Here is a 23,976-nt window from a genome sequence, read left to right as displayed (position 1 = left end):
TTCAGTGAAGCTTAGATTCCCATCATTAAGTGTTTGGCTATATTGCCAATATTTGAGGGTCAACCTAAACTTTCTGTCTAGCATGCATGTTAGAGCTGTGGAGGTGGTAGTTTGCTAAAAAAAAATGAGTCCGGGAAAAGGTTTAATTCCCCCTCCCAGAGCACCATGGTCCTAATCATACATGCTAGACAGAAGTCCGGTTCACATGTAATGAGAAGCCATCATGGGTGAATTTCCCTGCAGGACTTCCTGTTGCAGCGATGGCTGCGTTTTCAATACTCAAGCCACATGGGGGCATGCCATAGCATCTTGTTACATGGGAACCTAGCAAGGGTGGGTTGTTGGGGTAGCTGACAAGCCACACAGAACCCATGGGCTGTTTTAGGGTTGCAGGTGGTGTTAACCACCCCAACAATCCACACTCGCCGGGTTTGCACGTAATTACAACTTATGTCGCAACCCTGCCATGGCTCGAATATTCAAAATGGCCACCATCGCCGCAGCGAGAAGCCCCATGGGGAAATTCACCCATGGTGGCTTCTCGTTACATGCGAACCAGTTCAGAATGTTTAGTTTGGCTCTGACTGTCACGGCTTGCAGGTTGCCTATAGAATGGATTACTTTTAAGAGTTTTGTATAACAACAGTCGAAAATACATGTCCATAAACACTGCCTGCTGCCTAGAAAATGTTTGTGTTTCTTAGTGCATTGTTAGCAAATTCCATTGTTAGCAAATGTATTCTTAGTGCATTGTTGTCATTCTGAAAGCTGTTTGGCACAGGGCCTTCCAGAACATCGTAGCATATTATCTCTGTTACAGGTGTAGGGGGACTGATTTCTTTTTTATTCAAAACATGGGAAAGAAATGTTTGATAGAATAGAATGAAGACAGATGATATAATTCTTTAAATACAGATAAAGGTGATATTAAAGAGGCATTGGGCAGTGTCCAGTGCCGCCATAGCACTAGTATAAACCAACACTAGCAGAACATCGTCAGCACTTGATAGGACTTGCTAGGCAAAGGGAGAAAGTGACACTTTGCCACCAAAATATGATGGCAAACTACCACTTTTTCCCTTTTCTTAGCAAGCACTAATGACATGGCACTACCATTGGTTTATGTTAATGCTGTGACTGCCCTGGATATTGCCCACTGTTATCTTTGGTGTGCGTACACTCATCCCTATGTCACCTCAGGTCAAACCAGTTTTGCAGGGCTTTGTAGTGCTTCAAAAAACTGCAAGAAGTATTTGAGTGGAGGCAACAGTGGAAGAACAAAACAAATTAGCTTTGGGCAAAGCTGTCTGTGTCATACGATCTTCAACTCTGTCTCCAGCCACAGAGTACAAGCCGACAAAGCTTTTCTGCTCTGCATGGCGCTTATTGGGGGCGATGTCTGACAGCTTCTGCTAGAAAATTACTGCGTTTTATTCATCAGAGTATTATTACTTGCATCCCAAACTCATTAAAAGGGGATTAAGTTCTATGCGGTGTCAAGGTCTGAGTCTCCCAAAGATAAATTATCTTTTCCTATCTGCCTGTCTTAGTCTCCATAGTTTGTGGGTGTCTTCTCATATTCTCCATAATTTGCATACACAAACAAACATCTTCTGAGAGTTAGTTAGAGAGGCATCTAACCTGCTGACTTATTCAGGAGTCTATGAGGCTGTTCCCAGAGTCTTGGATTTCACAGGTCCATCAGGAAGAAAAATGTTTTCATTAGGAATTCAGATATTTCCTCATGTAGTCATACTCTACATAAAGATATTGCATAAAGACACACACACACACACACACATCTATCTGTCTATCTATCTATCTATCTATCTATCTATCTATCTATCTATCTATCTTTTGGTTCACTTTATTGATGTGTGGATGAGTAATCCAAAGCTTACTTTTATTTCCTTACTCTGGGCATGCACACCATGTAGCCCACGGGGCCATATGTAGCATGCCGGCAACATGCTGCGGTCCACCAGGTGTTTGATAAGAAGGACCAAAAATTGATGGTGCCACCAGTACTGATTTTGTTTCTATTTTCTGGACTGCCATATGGCCTAACAACAACCAGCAGAGGATTAGCACAGCTGTTGTGTGGCTTTTGGGCCTCTCTGATGTATTGAACCAGCACACAGAACATTTTAAAAAAACCCTCCATCTGGAAGTGCCCTCAAACTGATAACCCCTGCCTCTGAAGATGCTGAAGCAGAATAAAATTTGCCTGACAAAAAGTTTAGCCTTGTGTTGAGGAATCCCAGCAGAAATGAATGGAGGAGACAGATAGTTGCAAGTATGTCTTGGTCAAATACATGTTTGACCAAGAGTCTGTCCAGGGAGATAATTCCACAGCTTTGGTGTGCTGTTAGATCCAACCCTTACTTTGGACACTCAAATAGCACAGGCCTTTCAACAGCTTAGATGGTGCGTCACCTGCAACCCTTCCACAACAGAGACACTGTGGGTCACAGTTATTCAAGCTCCAATAACATAATTTGATTAATACAGTGCAGGAGTGAACAACTTGTGACCTCCAGTTGTTTTGACCGATAACTCTCATTTGCCCTAGCCAGCATAGCCAACGGTGAAGGATGATGAGAGTTGTAGGCCAAAACATCTGGAGGGCCACAGGTTCCTCAGCCCTGAGATAATGAAACTTCAGCTGGTTCAGAACACAGCAGACAGATCAGAAAAATGGTAGCCAGACTATTAACTTCCCAGTGTTAGTTTGAACATATTTCAATAGTACACTGATTTAGACTGACTATCAGTTTGTTTCTGGGCACAAAGCAAAGTGCTGATTTTGAGTTATAAATCCCTAAATAACTTAGTACCCAGAGTACTTCTCCCATGTCCAGTCTTCTACTACAGAGCTTTTCTACAGGTGTTCCCACGGTTAAAGGGTCAGGCAGGTGGCAACAGGAGAGAAGACCCTTTTCAGTAATGGCACCCTTTCTTGGAAATACCCCCCCAGCCCTGACATATTTATGAGATATTTTCATTGCTGAGGTGCCAGGCTAGATTCTTTTCTATTCCAAGACCTTTAATTGTTCTGCTAGTTGTATTGGTTGCTTTATTGATGACTGATGTTTATATCTGTGTTTGTTTAATTTTTGCATTGGTTTAGCTTAATTTTTATTGTTTTGATTATTGGTTTGTATTGTTTTAATTCTGATTTAGTATTATAATTTTTGCTCCTTATAAGCTGCTTTGGTTATTTTTGTGGGGAAGGAGGGAACCAACAGAGAAGTACTATAGCAGTCCTATGTTCACTGCCTTGGAGGTAAGCCCTTTTAAATGTAGAAGGCGTTGTTTGTTACAGCAAGTTGCTTAGCCATAGGGTTGTTTCCTCTGCCACTGCCAGAGCCTGCAATCAAGGTACTGCACTGGTTTTAGAAATAACTAGTTATGTGCTGAAGATTTCTCCCACATTTTGTTTGACCATTCTCATTCAATTTGATGGAAAAGAAATTGTTTTTGAAAAGAAATGCAATGGTGAAAAAAAATTCAGGTTGTGTTTGGGTTGCTTGTGCTTACCTTACGTAAGAGGGTGGCCAAGGAGTGTGTGCAAGTCTCCTATCTTTCATTGTACAATCATCTCTCTGGCAGCCTGTAGCCCCCTCACCTTCCCACACTACAATTAAGACCAGAAGAAGATATCATGCGGTTATAACTCCCATTGGATTTTTTCAGATCAGGAAACACAGGCAACCTGGGAGACTGCAGAGCAATGGAGAGATGTGTAATGCAAAGAAAACACACACACACAATACCCTTCACTATCTCACAGTGGTTAGATGGACTCAAAAATATCACAAAAATAAGTTTTAAAGCACCCTGAGAATGAGGCTGAACAATGGAAACCTCTTCTGTCGAGGAAGAAAACTTTCAGGAAAATGGAGATCAGATTTTTACATAGTGCTAGTTCCACCTCTTCCCTGGAGCTGGATACAACACTGCCCCTATCACACCTGCAATATGGTGGATGCAAAGTGGAGGCCATCCTGCAGTACAGTTGCATATGTTACTCCTGGAACATGGAGCCCCAACATGCAGCTTCATGCTGTGGTGATAAATCTCATCACAAAAATAATGAAACCAAGGTGGCTACTTAACAGAGCCAACAACAGGGAGGCAACAAAAGTAGCCAAACACAAGAGATACCAGATCACACAGGTGCCATTTTATTTTGTGCCAGCTTGTCCAGTGTTTCAGGCAATGCCTTCTTCCTCAGGATTTGGGGGCGGGGGCTACTTTACAGAGCACAGTCCTCTATTTGAAGGCCTGTCCAGTCCAGGTCCAGTTTAAAGATATAAGAAGAAAAACAGGGGCCTTGAAGTTGCCCATCAACAGTTAGCACCTGGACAGTAGACTGATCAGGAACACAGGTCACCTGGTCACAGTCTTCCCTAGGGATGTCAGAGAAATCCACAATGGAACCGAAGGAGTTCAAATTTTGATGAATCTGACTGGCGGATTCCTCAGTGGACCATCTTTCCCCCTATCCAGTGGATTTCACTGACTCGCGGGCCGTTTTCTAACTTTCCTGATTTTGTGCAAATTTATTTGTAACAATACAAAGTTGAAAAGATTTTAAAAATGAAAAGATAGCTAGCAGTATGGGTGCCAGGCAAACCTCCCCTGGGGAGAGCATTCCAGAGCTGGTACCACAATTCACTGAACCCATGCAGGAAGTCTACATGAAATTTGAAACTAAATTACCCTTCAGTATAACTAATTTTGCCACTGAGCTCTTGCATCTTTGCTTAGATAATCATAAGCCTGTGCAGATGATCATTCTGTATGCAATTGGTGATTACCATTGGAAGGCTCCGCCACCTTCATATGCACAACCTCCACACATTGGTTGAACATGTGCATACTGGATGTTATGCATAGGCGCCAACTAAGAATTAATTGTGGTCTACCTGCATAGGCCACTGTGCACATGTCCAAACATACATGGAGAACAAAAGCCCAAAGGGGCCGTGCATTAAAAGGCAATCTGCATAGGACTACAGTGGCATAAGAAAAGAACCTTACTACTTTCCTTGCATTGTCTTAACATAGTTTAGACTGCTGAATATTCCTTTATTCCTTTATTTATTTATTTATTTATTTCTATACCGCCCAATAGCCGAAGCTCTCTGGGTGGTTCACAAAAATTAAAACCAAACAACACACAATAAAACAATTTAAAATATATAGAACATTAAAACCACAATATAACAATACAACCACAATAAAACCTATCAGCAGTGCAGGAGTTTAAAATACAGATTTAAAACAGCAAAGATAAAAATTTAGAAAGCTAAAATGCCTGGGAAAATAAAAAGGTCTTCACCTGGCGCCGAAAGGAGTACAATGTAGGCGCCTGGCGAACCTCACTAGGGAGCTCATTCCAGAGCCGGGGTGCCACAACAGAAAAAGCCCTCCCCCTAGTAGCCACCGCAGGGGCTCACGGAGAAGGGCCGCTGATGATGATCTTAAGGTCCGGGCAGGCACATATGGGAGGAGGCGATCCTTCAGGTAACCTGGCCCCAAGCCGTTAAGGGCTTTGAATGTTAACACCAGCACTTTGAATCGGGCCCGGAAATGGACCGGCAGCCAGTGCAGCTGGAGAAGTACTGGCGCAATATGAGCTCGCAGGCCAGTCCCTGTTAACAATCTTGCTGCCCTATTTTGGACCAGCTGAAGTTTCCGGACCGTTTTCAAAGGCAGCCCCACGTATAACGCATTGCAGTAATCCAGACGAGAAGTTATCAGAGCATGGATAACTGTAGCTAGGCTATCTCTGTCCAGATAAGGGCGTAGTTGGTATACCAGCCTAAGCTGATAAATAGTGCTCCATGCCACTGAGTTCACCTGTGCCTCAAGTGACAGTTCTGGATCCAAGAGCACCCCCAAACTACGAACCTGATCCTTTAGGGGGAGTGCAACCCCCTCCAGAACAGGTTGAATATCACCTAGCCGGGCAGACGAACCACCCACTAACAGTACCTCCGTCTTTTTTGGATTGAGTTTCAGTTTATTAGCCCTCATCCAGTCCATTACCGTGCCCAGGCACTGGTTCAGAACAGCCACTGCCTCACCTGGTTTTGATGAGAAAGAGAGGTAGAGCTGGGTGTCATCCGCATATTGATGGCACCTCAGCCCACACCTCCGGATAACCTCCCCCAGCGGTTTCATGTAGATGTTAAACAGCATGGGGGATAAAATAGAGCCCTGTGGAACCCCATGGCACAATTGCCATGGCACAGAGCAATAATCCCCCAGCACCACCTTCTGGAATCAGCCATCCAAGTAGGAACGAAACCACTGTAGTGCAGTGCCTCCAACTCCCAACCCAGACAACCTATCCAGAAGGATACCATGGTCGATGGTATCGAAAGCCGCTGAGAGGTCCAGGAGAATCAACAGGGTCGCACTCCCCCTGTCCCTCTCCTGGCAGAGGTCATCCCACAGGGCGACCAAGGCAGTTTCTGTTCCAAAACCAGGCCTGAAGCCCGATTGAAATGGATCTAGATAATCCGTTTCATTCAAGAGTGCCTGGAGCTGTCCTACAACCACCCGCTCAAGCACCTTGCCCAGGAAGGGGATGTTGGCCACTGGCCTATAATTGTTAACATCCTCTGGGTCCAGGTTAGGCTTTTTCAGGAGTGGTCTAATTACTGCCTCTTTTAAAGCAGCAGGCACCACTCCCTCTCTCAAGGAGGAATTTACAACCTCCTGGACCCAGCCGGACAACCCCTCCTTGTTTGATTTAATAAGCCATGAAGGGCAAGGGTCAAGCACACAAGTGGTCGATCGGACTTGGCCAAGCACCTTGTCTGCATCCTCAGGCCTCAGTAACTGAAACTCATCCAATAAAACTTTAGTATTCCAATATTTCACTATTTAAGTAATGTCATCTCTCTGGCCTCAGGAAGGTCTGGCATGCTATGGTCCATGGAGTCACGAAGAGTCGGACACGACTTAATGACTGAACAACAACAATCATTAGTTCACCTACTACTACCTCTTAACCTCATTCCCACCCCCATCTTCAATATAGAAGTAATGGGAATCCATGCTAAAGCACAGTTGTTACAGTGGAGGCTGGTGACCCTGATTTCAGTAGAGCTGTGAATCCTTTCTGGATTTCAGTCAGAACCAGCCACAACTCTAAAGAAGCTATCTAATTGTGCTGAAACTATTTGGGGGATGGGATTCAGCACCTTGGATAGCTCCTTTAGAGTTCTGGCTGGTTCTGACTGAAACCCAGAATGGATTCACAGCTAGGGATGCTGGAGAAATTCGAGATGAACTAAAATGAGCTTGGATTTCTAAGAATCTGCTGCGGAGCAACCCCCTCAGGCTGCACAGAGTCCGTGGGCTTTCAGATTTTTTTTTACTTTCCCAAAATTTACACATATTTATTCATAGGAAAATAAGCAAGTTTCTGCTGGGGAAAAGTTGAATGGAATGGGGGATAATATGCTAAATGTTACGTACTAAGGTAAATTCTGTAAATTCTCATGAAACGTCTTACCTAATTGGTTGCGTATTTTTCCAGAAAAAAAATATTCACATCCGCCTGTGAGCAGACGACAGAACAAAAGGCACCTGACAATCTGCGAAACACAGACGGAGCAGATTTTACACAGTCCATACATCCCTATTCACAGCCTCACCGAAAGCAGAGCCACCAGCCACCACTGGGTTTTTAGGATTAGTTTTGATTGTCTAAGGCACTATACCAATGATAAGTAATTGTAATGTATGAGCAAGTTCATAAATATGCATGTATAAGTAATATTTGTTAATACGTACCAGTACAGTTTGTGTAGGCCTTATATCGGTGAACTGATGTAAGGAGATGTAACGAATTTTCCTTTAGACAACCCAGGGAGATAATTTGGGCATAATGAACACTGATAGTAATCAAATAATTACTATTGATTTGCTTTCTAGACATCTTCATGAAGTAATTAAGGTCTACTTGGAAAAAGCTGGAACTGATTCATTGGTAGAACCTGAATTCGTAAAGCTTTCTAATTACATTCTTTTTCTTCTAAAAGTGTGAAAGCAAACACCACTTTGGCTTTAGGTCCTGTCAGGTGTCAGGTTGGGGGGGGGGGGGAAATCAGCTTCTTCACTTACATTAAATAAACAATGCACACGACCAATACAGTGCTCTTGCATACCACTGCTGAAACAAAACCACATCGAGCTCTGGATTTCAAAATCCACATCGAGCTCTGGTTTTTGTTTCTTTGTGTGTTTGCATACACCTATAATGAGAAAAATAAACTGTGAATGTGTCACTCTTTGTATGGGTCAAAGCCACTTTTGAATAATCTCTTGGAACACTAACTATTGTTAGGACACTAACTAGCAGGCTCTAGGGCCTCGTTTCAAAAGCCCTCTATGAGTGATCAGACCTTTAGCAAATATGATCTGCCTCTTCTCTGGCAGCCCACTGGCTGAGGAGGACAGGGGTGAGAAGAGAGAAAGAGAGAGAAAGAGAGAGAGAGAGAGAGAGAAGGGGTAGGCCCACCCACCCACAGCTGTCTTTGGACCTGCCCACTACCAAAGTGTTGGGGAACATTGTTCAGCCTGAGAGCAGAATTCAGTTTTGGAGAACCTCTTTGGGGGCACATTCCAGTGGTGGGTGCAAAGGTAAAGGGGGGGGGGGGACAAATATACAAAAAACGTACCAGCACATTGTAACTCTTACTCCCTTAGGAGCAGTGTTTCATTCAGCCTTTTTGAATGGGGAGAAAACTCCACGAAATCTGGAAGCCAAACCAATGATCAGTGGTGGGGGAGGGGGAAGGTTAGGCCAGGGAAAGGGGGTATGGCCATATGGGAAACCTCAGAGGGCCGGATTGGAACCGGAGAGGGCCAGATTCGACCCTGGGGGCTGAGGTTCCTCACCCCTGCACTACCACCATGTGGCTCCAAACAGATTATTCCCGAGGGAATGCGGCCCTCTGCAGAACACAGGTTACCCTCTTCTGTCCTACAGAGACTAATAGGTTCTCAAGCATAACAGTTAAAGTAGTAAGTTAAATTCTGTGAAACCACTACTTTTTGCAAAACTACATTAAAAACATTTTGGGACATGGGGCAGAATTTTTCTGCAATATCAGATGAACCCAACGAAAGGAAAAAGTTAGGCAAATGCAGGCTGATTTTGAGTTTTTGTTGTTGTACACCTTTCAGTGCATGATTTCCCCATTGCCTAAAGTGTGAAAATGTATGTTAAAAAAAAAGGACACTTTTGAAGTGTGCATCTTTCTAAAGTATGCTATTTTTGAATCAGTATCCCAAGTTTGGGATTGCGTGAGCTTTGCCTGAAAAATGCACTCCCTTTGACATTCAGTGGTGTGAATGGGGCAAATTTTAGTTAAAAACAAATCAACGTGAAATTCATATACATCCCTAGCTATGAGAGCTCTGGCTTCAGTTGATGGAAGGAGAGAGGGAATCTCCTTTCAAACAAACATTGATTTAGAAGCTGAACTGTTGTAGAACATGCTAAGTGACCAGAAGTAAAACAACAACAACAACCAAACCTATCACTATAGGAAGAAAGCCTAGAAACAGCAAAGGTGTTTAATGAAAAGGTGTTCAGCCGGGAGGCGGTGTGTGTGTATGGAGGCAGCACTATCAAAGTGCTGATTAACTGGTAGACTTTGTGGTATGTATGATTAGTGTGTGCATGTGTGCCTGTGTGTATATTGGGGGGATGTGTGACAGCATGAAGGAGGGAAGTATTGCTAAGAAATAACACACACACAGTACTTGCAAATTTATTGAGGTTGTTCCATGTACACAAAAATTGTTTGTGTAACCATGCATCTGTGCATCACTTGTTTTATTTATTTTTGTTTATTTGTTTGTTTTCAATATTTATGTACTGCTCAATAATGAAAGTTCTGTCAGCCATATACCAGTGAAAAAGATACAAACATAAACTACAAAAATGCTATATGAAAATAAAATTTAAAACAGAATAAAACAGTAACAGAATAAAACCAGCAGCAGAGAATAACATCTCTAAAAAGCACTAAAATAATCTAACGTAGAAAACCATAGGAAAATAAATAGTTTTTTTACCTGGATCGCAAAAACCTTAACCTAGGTGTCAGAATAGCCTCTTTGGGGAGGGTGTTGCCAACACTGAAAGGGCCCTGCTGGACCTCATTTCTTTATATTATTGGTGTAGAACCCCAGGCCCAGGGGCCAAATCTGGCTCTCCTGGGGTCCCAGTCCAGCCCTGTGGTTTCCCCATATGGCAAAACCTTTCTATGGCTCTACCTTCTTTCCCTCACCCACCAATCATTTGGTGGTTCCACTGCTTCTGTGCAGTATTTTCCCCATTCTAAAAGGTTGAGATGCCTCTCCTAAGGCTTAGTTACTGGCTGTGAGAGCTGTAAGCTACAATAGGCTGGTCCTTTTTTGTATTTTTTGCTCCATCCGATTTGCCTTCATCCTTTGCCCACTGGCCCCAAGAACTTCTCCTAAGTGGAATTTGGTCATCAGGCTAAAAGATGTTCAATACAATCAAAGGTCAAAACAATCTTCCGAAAGCAATTTCTGTTGCACTAAACATATCAGTGTTTCTCTCCTGCATAGACTGACTTACCAATCCATTTCAAATGAAGGCATCAACTGATGAAGTGGCCTGAGAGTTTGTGACAACTTCATGAGTTGAAATCTCTTGAAGGCAAAGAAGAAGGTTCTCTTGAAGACCCCTCAGGCGGAACAGTACCCAGAATGACATATTGTCAGTGTATGAGTGTGCTTGGGTGTTGACCTTGACTCTCTCAAGCAATTAAGCAAACCACATAATGGCAAATCTGCCTATCATGTAATATTGCTTGTACAATGGAATCATGATTATAGCCCTTATAGTGTTGAAACAAATTCTAATTGTGTCCTTGCTCTGGAATATGGCTGTACAACAGATGTCCTTCCAGTAATGTCTGTCTAGTGGTAGTCATTCCTTCCTGTTGTTTTTCAGGGATTTATTTAATAGCAGGCATCTTATTCATGGCTCAGTTAAGAGTGAATTACTAGTTTTATATTGAGTGCTACTGTAATGTACCAGCACTCGCACCAGTGGACTTGGACTATTGAGAGCTGTGTTCAAATCCCCTTTCACCTATGAAGCCTATTGGGTTACTTCTAAGCTGAGCCTATGTAACAGGGTTGTTCAAAGGTAAAATAGGATAGCGTTCATTTATGCCAACCTGCATTCCATGGAAAAATGGCAAGATGCAAGGTGATGATGGTGGTGATGGTGATAGGTTTTTAGCTGATTTGGATTTAGAATTGAACATAAATCCAAATATTTTGGCCTTAACTGGGTTGCAGATTAAGGGGTTGGCTTTAAATCCTATGCATTTTGTCTTTCTTCCAACACACAGGAGGTGCTACAGTTGGAGAGGCAAATGGGTGGACAGCTCCTGGAAGAACCAAAGGCTTTGCATTTTAAGGGTAGTACTCATAACCTCCGCTTATCCATTCATGATATCACCCATTCCCTCTGGAAGAGCAAACTGCTGGCTAAATACCAGGTAAGTATCAGCTAGAGTTAGAAATACCCCTCAACATGCTATGGAAGGATGCAGTGGAAAGGCCTAGAACATATGCTTTGCATGCAGAAGGTTCTAAGTTAGATCCCCAGCATCTCCAGGTGAGGCTGGAAAAATTCCTGCCCCAACCCCTGGAGGGCTGCTGCCAGTCAGTGACCTGATTCGGACGATATGACAGCCTACCATGGGTTAATTAACTCTCAGGGCGCTGTGACATGTACCGTCTACCATTATGAATATGCAAGCCCCAGCCAGGGGTTGCCGTGGCTTGTCATGACATCCAAACCCAGGCAGCTGGGGTTATTTGAGGATTAAACAAACTTCAATTGTCTGTTGGGATTATGTGAGGGTTATTTAACCTTCAAATAACCCGCACTGCCTGGGTTTGGGCAACACAACAAGCCACGGCAACTCCTGGCTGGGGCTTGCATATTCATAATAGCAGCTGGCACGCACCGCACCCCTTCTCAGGTAAATTAACCCATGATAGGTTGTCGAATCTTATGGCCCAGTGTCAACAATACTGGGCTAGATGGACCAATAATTTGAATCAGCATGAGGCAGCTTCCTATGCTTATAGTCAGCGTCACATATACTTGACCAATGATGTTTTGAAGCCAAACTTGCAGCACGCTAGGAACGAGCATGCTGAAGTTCCCAGTGCTTTTACTTTGAAATGAGCTTTCATTTTCTCTTTTCTTTTCCATTCCTTTTCCTTCTCTTCTCTTCTCTTTTCTATATGTTCATTGTCTATTTGTGTTTGTACCCTGGCTTATTTCATCTTGGTTCATGCTGAGAATGTGGAAGAACATCTTTCTGTAACATGAACAATAAAAAAAACTTTTTACCAATGTACCAAAAGGTACACTGGGAACAATTCAAGGAATACTGTACACACATAATAAATCTGTGTTAGTGGCCATCACCATTTCTTGTGTTAGGGAGTTTCTTAAGTGAATTCTGCATTGTGCAAAAAAATATTAATTGTTGTTTGTCCTGAACCTACTGCCAGTCAACAGTATCGTAGTTAATAGTCATATTCATCTAGTCTTTGGGGTATTATATCTGACCTACTTGAAATGTTTGGAATCAGAGTACTTATTTTTATTATCACTATCACTTTTTCTACAGGAAATTCCCTTTTACCATATCTGGAGTGGGTGTCAAAGAAATCTACATTGTACCTTCACCCTGGAAAGATTCAGCCTGAGCATACTGGAACTGGTGTGCAAACTCTGCATACGACAGGTTGAAGGAGAGGGGCAAATATTCCAACTCAACTGTTCAGTATCGGAGGTAAGGAGACACAGATCTCTTTACGCTGGTGACTGAGGGAGAAAATGATGCTGTCTCCCCTATTACTGGGCAGCCTTATATGCACAATATTTTATTAATTTATTTATTTCATTTTTATACTGCCCAATAGCTGAAGCTCTCTGGCCAGTTCACAAAAATTAAAACCACAAAGCGCAGCATAAAATATTTCATGAATACAATAGCCATTAACTCTTGTTCATTTCCTAAAAATAAGGCATGGAGATCATTATAACAAGCTCATATGAGAAAAACATTAGCATTCCAAGGGACATGGAGGAAGTCTCTTTTTACATCCTTTTACTAGCAATCCTGAAAACTGCTTCTGACATTTTGTTTTTTGTTTTTAAAGACTCAGGTATATTCTTAGTGGTTACATGCATGTCTGAAGACACAAGAAATAATAGGGAAGATGGCTATGTACCATATATGCTGATGTGGCTTCCTAGTTCTTGAAGGTTCTGTCCCAGCATGTTGCAGTTCATGAAAAGCAACCCAAAGGCAGCATAATTCTGCATCAAGACTAACATTCTGCATCATGTTACAACTTTGCATAGAAAATGCTTATACAGAGTGACCACTTGAGAAAATAAGAATCCCATTGATTCACCCAAGTTGAGAGGTGTTGTTCAATTATTCTGGATGGTATTACTCTTCCCATAAAGGAACAGGTATACAGCTTAGTGATGCTGTGAGATCTGATCCTGTCTTTGCCCAATTGGCATCGGTGGCATGAAGCATCTTCCGCCAGCTGCAGCTGGTTCACCAGCTGCAACCCCTCCTGGATATGCTCTGATAACTTCCAGATTAAATCTCTGCAATGTGTTGTATGTGAGGCTACCCATAAACTGATGTTGACTGGAACCAGATGGGCAGAACAGTTCTTAAGCAGTCTCACTTGCTACCCATCTGTTTCCAAGCACAATTCATAGAGCTGTGTCCTAATGTTTTAAAGTCCTTTACATAAATACATAGGACAAAACACTCCCACATAAACCCGCTCTAGTATTGTGATGAGGGATGTATAAGAATTTAGTTTTTGCTCTCAAAGCATGCAAGCATGCCCCATTCAAAGCAATGAGTGCAAGCATGTGTCTACTGAAAATATTAACCAGTTGTCAAACATGTGCTCACATTTGTCTTGTTCCCGATTCCCTGTTTGATTTGGGCAACTTTCCTAATTTGCGCAAATTTTCTCAGTAGATTTCTCATCTGTCAGGCTGCTTCCTTAGCCTTGTCTCTCTTTCCCACATCCTGCTGTGTGCACAGTCACCATTCCCTTCCAGAGTTTCACCACCCTTTTTGACTTACACACAACTTCAATCAAAGGTCCCACTGACATTAATAAAGAATGATCCTGGTGTCACAGTACCATAGCAACCAGCCAGCAGTTTTCATTCTGTGAGCCATATCTCTGAGCCGCATGGCTCCACCCCTGCTGGCTTTGGATGATGTTTTCACTTTCCAAGCCCAGCATATCTGTGAAGTTCAATAACCGCACAACTCTAGTGACAACTGAAGAAACAGCATTTGGGGGTTCAGCAGGAAGGATCAGCTATTCCTCTGATAAACACCTTCTGTTTGGTGCATACAAATGCCAGCAGGTAAAGAGGAAAGTAGATCAGACAGAGTAAAAAGGCTACAAATGAGAAATTATTCCTCAAAGTGGGAAGGAGCAGCATAAAGACTTCGTGTGAGTTGCACAGTGGCGAATAATGATTTGTTTCATGATTCTGCTACAATATGAGCCCCCAACAAGAGTGGATGGGAGAAATGCTGATAAGCTTTCTTTAGTAGCAGCTGACATCATAGATGAGTAAGACCGTGTACAATAGCTGGCTGGGAGGGGACTGGTAAGCGGAAAAGGGGTTTTTCTCAAAATCAAAGCATAAAATAACAAAAAAAATACCCAAACATATTATTAAAACATTTGTCAAATAATACAACTTCAAAATCCATTAAAGGCAGTGACAGAATAACTAAAATCAACTCCAATGCTGTAAAAAGCCGAGAAAAAAGAGATTCACATCTGGAGGAGGAGAGTCTAATCACTGACAAAGTTGGAATCACTGATTGCCCAAAGACCCCGATAGATTTGTTTTGCACTACAGTTCCCATCAGCCCCAGCCAGCATGGCCAATCGTGGCTGGGACTGGGTCCAAAACATCTGGAGGGTGCTGGATTGCCTAACCGCGGGCATAGATCATCCTGAAATGTGCTGTGGACTCAAAATTTTGTTTTGCTCATTTATGTTGCACATGAAAATCTCCCCATATATATTCCAATCCACCCCTAATTGCACATACTTATGTGCAACTAGTTGTGGATAAGAATAGACAGGCATAGACATATGTGTATTCAAAGCAGGGTTGAGCAAACAATCCCCCTCCCCTTTTTTGTAGATGTTCAGTTCACAAAAGTGTGGGGAAATAAGCAGCTTCTTCAGGGGTGTGGAGCTGAATTTCCAGGTTGGGTAGGAAACAAACCTTTCCAGTGATCTTGTTGGCTTCTTGCTTCTACTAGCCACAATTCCGCCCCCCCCCCAAAAAAAATGTCCCTTGGAATGATATTATGTCCTAATGTATCATCATGCTCCAGAAAAAAATGGCAAACACAATAAGCAAGGAGCAGAGGGAGTGCTGTTGAGTTTTGCCTTCTGCCTCGAAATTCTCCCCCCACCCCAGAAAACACAAAAGACGGAAGTCAATTTCACTTTCTCTTTGCCAACAATAGTCTACCAACCTGGGGCCAAACTTTAGAGCTGTTGAAAGTTCAGCCCAGAACTATTCAAACATGCATCCCGTTGAGATCCATGCAGTGGTGACAGACATCCACAAACAGATATGCAGGCCAGAGTTCATTCAGTCTATTTTTCTATCGCTGTATCTTGCTTATGCAAGAATTTGCACATCCAGATGCTGCTCTTTCCTTTAAATTTTAATCTGACAAAAAGTAAATTGGATAGAAGTGATAATTAAGGATAGTGATCTGGACAATATCCACATGAGAAATCAAACTTCATAAGATCACCACGGCTTGTTTTGGTTTACATTGTCAGGTAATTATGAAATGTTGTTGTTGTTATTTAAATTTATGTGTTCCTTCCCACCTCAAAAAGCTGTCTCAAAGCAACTTACACACTATATAGAAATCCATGATTAATATAACAGGAAGAAAAAGGGGGGAAACCAAAATCAATATAAACTATAATCAGCACAATAATTCTAATAAAAATGAATACCATAAAAAATAATCTAAAAACAATACAATATGAAAAGCGTTCATCCACAAAGACACAACATCTCCCCCTCCCATCCCTTCTCACAGCCTAGAATGAACATCACAAAAGCACTCCACAACAATTGGGCCATAACTAATGTCCAAATCCCTTGGGAAATAAGTACATCTTTCCCTGGCACCAAAAATATGACAGTGTCAGCACCAGACAAGATTTCCTGGAGGGAACATTCCATAAACATAGAGGTATCTCAAGCACCACCCTCTGGAAACCACCATCCAGGTAGGAGCAGAACCACTGCAAAGCAGTGATCCCTACTCCCAACTCGGACAGCTGCTCCAGAAGGAAACCATGACTGATGGTAATTGAACACTGCCAAGAGATCAAAGAATATCAACAGGGACATGCTCCCCCTTTCCCTCTCCAGACATGGCTCATCATATAAGTCAACTAAGGCAGTCTCAGTACCAAAACTGGGCCTGAACCCTGACTGAAATGAATCCAGAAAATCAGTTTCATCCAAGAGTGCCTGGATCTGGTCAGTGCCCGCCCACTCAAGGACCTTGCCTAGGAAAGGCCTAAAATTGTTCAGATCTTCCAGATCCAGGGAGGTCTTCTTAAGGAGTGGTCTTACTGCTGTCTCTTTCAGGCACCTCAGAACCACTTCCTCTCAAAAGGAGGCATTTATCACCTCCCTGGCCCAACCAGCTGTCCCTTCCTGCTAGATTTCACCAGCCATGAAGGGCAAGGATCCAACGTGAAAATGGTCGCACATATCCATCCAAGCATCTTGTATAGGAGGCAATGATAAAAACGTTAGCGGTTTTTCACATTGAGGTTATCTAGTAATAACCCAGAGCCAATATACAAAGAAACATATGGTACAGTCCACTTGGGACTGTATCATTCAGAATGGCATAACTGAAACTCCCCCATGTCAAACATAACCTGCCCATGGAAAGGAATTGTGTCTTGTCATCGTTCTGCCTCTGATATGCTAAGTTCATATTCCCAGGGAATGTATCACATGGGGGACATAAAACATGTAAGTTCACTTCCATTTTGCAGTGCTATAGTCCCAGGAGCAACTGTTTCAGAATGCAGCATGTGCCTTTCCTCGATATGTAGATTGACCATACTGTAACCATTGTTCCCATAGAAGAAGGTATAGAGATAGTGAAAAGATATTAAAGTGGACCAGAGTTAAAAGTGCAGTAAATCTGAGTCACACAGCTTGTAAAAAAAAAAAAAACCCTGAAAACTCAGAGTTACATGGTTAGACTTGTACGTTTCTCGCCATGACCGCTGTTTTTCAGATGTTAGTTAATGCAGACAATGCTAATTACATTATCAGTGGGGAAATTTATGTTTCAAAAAGCAATAACTGATTTTCACACAAATGTGGTCATTATAAAATTGTTTGATGAATTATTGAGACTGTCCTTGTCTCAAGGACAGCATCCAAGCATCAAGCCCTGCCACCTACATCCAAAGTTAATATAGTAAGCATCATTATTACTTTGTCTGAGGGACCATTCAGTATTTTATCAGCTCAAAACAGCCATAGTCTGAGGGGTTTGAATCACAGTAATGGAGATTTTCTGGGTCACTTTTGAAGGGCCAAGAGATGACAGCTGAAAGGTACTTAAGTTACTTAATTCAGAGTTGTGCACCATTACAGATAACAGCTGCTTGGTTATTGGGTTTAAAGTTATATATTCAACAAGGGACACCATAACATTAAAGACAGATGGTAAAACAAGTATCATAAACAATTATTACAATAAGTACTGCAATGAAGTAATCTCTAATTTAACCTAGCTAAGGAGCAGAAGAGTGGCTATTATGTTTAGTGAAACTCTAGTATATAACAAACTTTGTCTGCTTATACATCATAATGGGATCTGGTAGCAGAGAAAGGAGGAAAAAAACACATTTTCTTTTCTGTGCTCTGATCCTGTCCATTAGAAAGGAATATGGAGAGGGGATAACAGAGCTGTTGTGTATTTGCTGCTGATTACACCAAGGGTGTGTAAAACCTGTCCCTTTTTATTTCTGTAGAGTTTTCTGCTTTGCTTCCTCACGAATGATGTCTGTCACACACCCATGCACTCCAGCCTTGCCTCATCTCACAAACCATTTGGGCTTTTAAAATGTTCCATTGAAAGTTAGGCACCAACGTTCTCCTGAGCCGACCTCAGAAATGGACTTCGGGGATTTGGAATAGCCAGCTTCAAAGGAGAAGTGAGCTATACAAGTCTCCAAATTTTTTTCTGGTTTTGATTATAATCTTAGCCAGAGAAGAATTCCAGGGGCCACCAAAATACCCTCCATCATTTCCTTGATTTACCTGTCCAGTACTGTTGGATAGGCAAAAGGGGAGGGATGAAGGCATGCTGCTATGCATTGCCTTAAGAAGAAAGATATGGTGGCCCCTGTGATTTGTAGTCTTCCCAGGGGCTACTGCAATGACTCTTGTATACTGCAGAGATCCATGTTGCGATGAATGGCAGCCATACACTGATATGGAAGGGGCGTACCCTTGGGCACATAATTGCGGGGAGGGGACCTGATGCCTCCCTTTACTAGTGACTCTTAGCTATTAAAAAGTCATTCCTGCTCTTCTCTGGATTCCAGGGGCGTTGCTAGGCCTGGAGTCATGGGGCCCTTGCCCCAAATTTATTTCCCAGGGCCCCAGATCTATTCTGGGATATCCATTGGGATATCCCTGGGTATCCATTGGTGCCAATGGAAGTTTTCTTTTTCTCAGTTTAATTGCCATGCAGGGGATGACTTTCAAGGGGGATTGAAGCTGGGGTGTAAAGGGTTAACTGCTGCAACACCCACACACACAGGCACACAAAATATTTCCCTGCATGGCAATTAAGCTTAGAGGGAGGGGGTGGGACCTTTCCCCATCGGTTTGGAATGATCCGAGGCAGGGTGCAAATTAAACTGAGAAGGATTTATTTTATTTGATATGATTTAGATGGGAAATTAATTGGCTGGCTTTGCCTCCTGTGAAAATTAAATAAAGCTTAGTAATTATTTTATGTGGATTTGTGTCATATGGGGCTGGGCCCTGGATCTTTTGAGTGCCTAGCAACGTCCCTGTTGGATTCTGTTGTTTGGACACACTGAAATGTGGTCGATTGTAAGGAGACGGGGAAGAATATTTGGCAACCGGCTGATCGTACATTTTGGAACCCTGACATAGGAAACAGGTCTCTGGGTTTGGTTCAGGCTGTGCATTCCACTGCCTTCTTCTAGCCCAGCAAACTGGCCAGTCCGAGCAAACGAGAGGGGTTAGCAGTGAAAGAGATGGAGAAATGAGCATCACCTGATGGAAGGAACTGGGTATGTTAAGCCTTGACAAGAGAAGTCTGAAGAGGGATGAGATAGCACTTTTCAGGTACCTAAAGGGTTGTCACACAGAAGAGAACCACAACCTGTTCTCTTGTCATTCAAGACTGAAATAACAGGTTTAAGTTACAAGAAGGCAGATTTCAGTTGAACATTAGGAAAACAAGTAGGGGTGGGATTCAAGCAGACACTGGTCAGCCATCTGCCAGGGGTGCTTTACTGGATTCCTGCACTGAGCAGAGGGTTGGACTCAATGGCTTAAATGGCCCTCTCCAACTCTAGATTTTAAAATCTCCCCATCTAGGAAGTCTTTTTCTCACTCCCATTAGAACCAAGGATTGGGGCGGGGAGGAATAGTATCATGCCAAAAATTTCTCCCACATTCTTTTTGTCCATTCTCATTCATTTTGGTAGAAGAGAAATTGCTTCCGAAAATAAATGGTGAAGACGTTTTGTAGAAATTCTCATGAGTTGGGCTTGGGTTTCTTGGGCTTACCTTACTTAGGAGGTGGCTGAGGAGTGAGCACAAGTGTCCTGTTTTTCAATACTCCAGCAGCCTGTAGCCTCCACAGCTTCCTACACTTCAGTTGAAGCCCAGTTTAAGGCACCATGCGGTAATTCCTCCCATAGGGCTTTTTGAGATCAAGATGTGCAGGCAGCTTGGGAGGCTAGCTGTGATCAGGTAAGCTCAAAAATACCACAACAGTATAAAACATCCTGAATGAGGAAGCCTCTTTCGGGGGGCGGGGGAGGAACAGGACATTGGAGGACAGATTTTGGCAGAGCACTAACTCCACCTCATCCCTGGAGTTGCGTTGCAGTGGATGGAAACTGGGGGTCCAGCCTGTCAAGACAGCTGACGCTGTTGCAGCACAAGCATCCCCCAAACCGTTACCAAAAAAGAAGGAAGTTGTACCACAAGCCCTGCCAATGTGGAGCGCTACCAGGGAGAAATTGTTGAGAATTCCTCCTCCCTCTGGAGAAGTTGGGTGAAAGTGTCCCCCAACTTTCTCTGCCCACAAGTAAGGTGAACACTGTAAGTTCAAAAGCTACCCTCTGTTGCTCATCTGTAGTGGGTGTCCTTTGGCCCCCATTTTCTTATTTCCTCCACATGCAGTGTTTTTCCCACCCACATAGGAACAAATGCTTCCATTAATTCCTATGGGAGCGGGGGGCAAACTCAGCAGGTGAAACATAGGAATGGGGACCGAAAGCGTGTTATCCATGAAGGGTTGGCCTTTGTCTCCACCATCTGATTTTGCCCCCATGCCTCCTAAATACACCCTATGCAGTACGGCAGAGCAAACCACATTCCATAGGTCCAGTTTTAAGAGGGTTGTGGGGGCTTTGTCAGGAGAAGCCCCCATAATACCAGGCTGGCAAAAGCTTTGATGCTGTGCGAAGCATTTGTCAACCAGTGAAGCTGGTAAATTCAGTCTAAGTGGGAGAAGAATTTAGGGACTTTAAAAGCTCACCTCTCCTTTGAAGTAGGCTTTTATAAACTCTTATCTGAGCCTGGCTTGAGAGAATGCACAATTCTAGTGTGTAAAATGTAACATGTGGAACAGGGTGAGTCCAGATGAGGCTTTTATTCTGCAGTTACCCTGCCTCATTCATTGAATTTTGTTTGGGGGGTGGGTGGGCCAGATGATGTCAGGTGCGTCCAGATGGAGAGCTCCTAGAACTACCAATCAGAAGACATTGTCCAGCTATTCTGTCTTCTTTTCCTTAATAGATGTTCTGCAGTAAGAGAAAAGACTGAAAGTGCAGTGGGAAAATGTAGGAGAGTTAAGAATGGAAGACAACATCATGTAGACACCCATCATTATTCACTTGTAATACTCCCATGTTTTCCCACTGCTTCTTCCACTCCTTTTCTTATCATGGAAAATTCATTAAGAAAGAAAAGACTGAATAGCTGCACAATGCCTTTTGATTGTTAGTGCTTACTACCATCCATATTTGTATTAATATAAACTTGGCATGCTACATTTTGCTATTATGCTGAGATCTGGTTACGTCCTGGGACCTTGGCAAGTGTTTAAATGGCTTTATTTGTGCTAATGCATTGTGGACCACTAGCTAGACCATAGATATCTAGCAGCTAGTTGAAATGGAAAGAAACTGACATTTAAAACGGATCTCTTTTGTTTTAGTAGCTCACAGACATTTGCTTTGCTTTTCCAGTCAGCTCATGTGATGGCCAAATTAATTTCTTTTCTGCTGCTGCAGATGTAAGATCCTGAAGTGACTTTTTATTGTTCTCATCTACGTTAAATGTCACACAGAGTTTTTCTTGTATATGCATATTTGTGTGTGTGTGTGTGTGTGTGTGTGTGTGTGCACGTGTGTGTGTGTAGGCTTTAATACAGTTTTGAACAATATAGTTCTGTCTCTGACATACCTGCAGTGAATCTTTTCTTCCAAGGAGATAGGCACTCTGAATGCAGTGGAGAAATGGTGCTGATCTCAGGGGGAGGGCAGAAAAGGCAGAGGTCAGAGCGTTAGTTCTGCTACTGAGTTGTTTTGTTATCTCGGACATGTGTTTTGACCTCAATTTCTCCATCTGCAAATCAGGGCAATTATGCTTTGTAAACTGATTTGGAATGCTACAGATGAGGCACGCTGCAGGTGAGGATAACCTCAATGTTATCGGGCTGCCCAATGACGTGGATCTGTTATTATTTGCTTATCATTTTGTCAATATTGTTTACCCGATAGATTTGAAGTGTCTGTTCTGTTGTGACATTTCTTCTTGCAGAAAGACGGTTTCTTTTTTAACAACTTCCTTCAAAACTTATCTTTCTCTTTGGGGATTTCCATGGGTGACAGCCACCTGCACAGCTTTTGCTGATTTTAAGTGAAGATGGGCAGCATCTGGGAATGCAAAATATTTAGGGCAGCATCCAGCGGTGTCATTTTGCAAACTCAGATACTGCTAGCGGAGCTCTGCTGACTCTTTTGCTCAAGTAGTTGCACATCACACTTGTGCAAGCATAGTGCGCAACCAGTTGTGCAAGCATAATGAACAACCAATTGCACAACTGTGCTTGTGCAAATGAAACTTCAGTTGGATTCTCTGTTGTGCATAGTTTAGAACCTAGTTTCTGATAGCGCCACGTCATTTGTGTTAACAGAAGTCTATTAGTCCTTATCATATCTGAGAGAGGCTTTTCCCACCAAAACTCTTCAGTATTTTTCACATGATGGTAACCAAACATACAGATATCTATCTGTCTGTCTGTCTGTCTGTCTGTCTGTCTCCACTGGCTGTGGGTGATGAGAATTGTAGTCCACCACATCTGGAGGACACCAGGTTAGGGAAGGCTGAAGAAGAGTAAGCATCATATGGGGAACAAATGTTCAGTGGTAGAGCACATTTTATATGCAGAAGATCGAGACTAAATCCTTATGGAACAATTTTTCCTCCCCTCCTGTTAGAGAGTGCTTGCTACCCTATGTCCCTCACTGTCCTCTTAGATCAGCAGGAAATGCTGTGCAGCCCATCGTCTGTGAAGGCAATGTTGGCAAGGTTGCAGGGTATGGCATTCTCAGTAGTGGCACCCACTTTCTAGGGTTAAGCTGAAATATCCCTCTAATTCACAGCTCATTAAGTCACCCATTAAGTGACCATTGAATGACTCAACTGAGGTGTCCATACCATGTTCCCCACTGTCAACCCCCACACCCCCTTGAACTGCGTTGTGATGGTTCGGGAGAGGGAATGCTTAATGTTGCAGCAGCTACAGCTGTGAAGGCAGCTGCTGTTGCTTTCCCCCCCTACCAACACCTCAAAAGCCTGCTGTGGTGGGTAGAGGCGAGTTCTATCTGTTTCTCCCCCCCGCCACTGCCTTTCCCTTTCTCACTCTGTTTTTCTCTAGTGAAGCTAGTGATGTGACTGTCAGGGCACAAAGGAGACATGGCAGACAGAGCTTTGCTCTGTATGCTGCAGCCCACAACACACTTTTAACTTGTGGGGTGGGCAGGAAAAAGAGTGCTGCCTTCAGTCTCTGCCACAGTATAAACACGCTTAATCATCATGAAATAATTTGGGGTGAAACCTATGCCCTGTTTCTGGAGAAGGGGCAAAATCCCCACCTCCACCCCGTTTGCCCAAAACAACTGTTTTGGCTGAGTCTTGTTTCAGCCCTACTTTGTACACAGTTCCTTCACAGTAGGAACTGTGTTATTTTCATTTTAGTTGTTGGTGAAAAGTTTTTTTTTTCTTAAAAGCATTTCCCTCTTGGTGACAGTATTGTGCAATTTTGTTTAAAATGGTTGCTGCTTTGTTAGGTTGGCTCAGGTTTTAATATTTTATTTTATTTTTATTGTTCTTTTATGCTGTTTCATTGCCTTGTATGTCACTTTTAGTGCTAGTTTGGCAGAGAAAGTTTGGCCTTCAATAAAGTGTCTGAAATAACGATAATATAATCCCTAGCACAGCATTCACCAACCAAGCATCCTTCAGATGTG

At 42.9% G+C, this 23,976-nt stretch overlaps 1 protein-coding gene across 1 annotated transcript in view; it reads left to right on the top strand.

Annotated features, from left to right (window-relative positions):
• The window catches only part of UNC5C (unc-5 netrin receptor C), a 457,616-nt gene that overhangs the window by 429,881 nt on the left and 3,759 nt on the right, over positions 1–23,976 (top strand). The window contains exons 14-15 of the mRNA XM_084855645.1: positions 11,421–11,570; positions 12,720–12,884. Coding sequence (XP_084711771.1) covers positions 11,421–11,570; positions 12,720–12,884 — 315 coding nt within the window. The remainder of the gene's footprint in view (positions 1–11,420; positions 11,571–12,719; positions 12,885–23,976) is intronic.

The sequence above is a fragment of the Heloderma suspectum genome, chromosome 5, assembly GCF_057233095.1.
Source record: "Heloderma suspectum isolate Gila_16-S chromosome 5, 16-S_ref, whole genome shotgun sequence".
NCBI classification, from domain to species: Eukaryota; Metazoa; Chordata; class Lepidosauria; order Squamata; family Helodermatidae; genus Heloderma; species Heloderma suspectum.
Note: the sequence above shows the minus strand (reverse complement) of the source record. Positions and strands in the feature narration are given on the sequence as shown.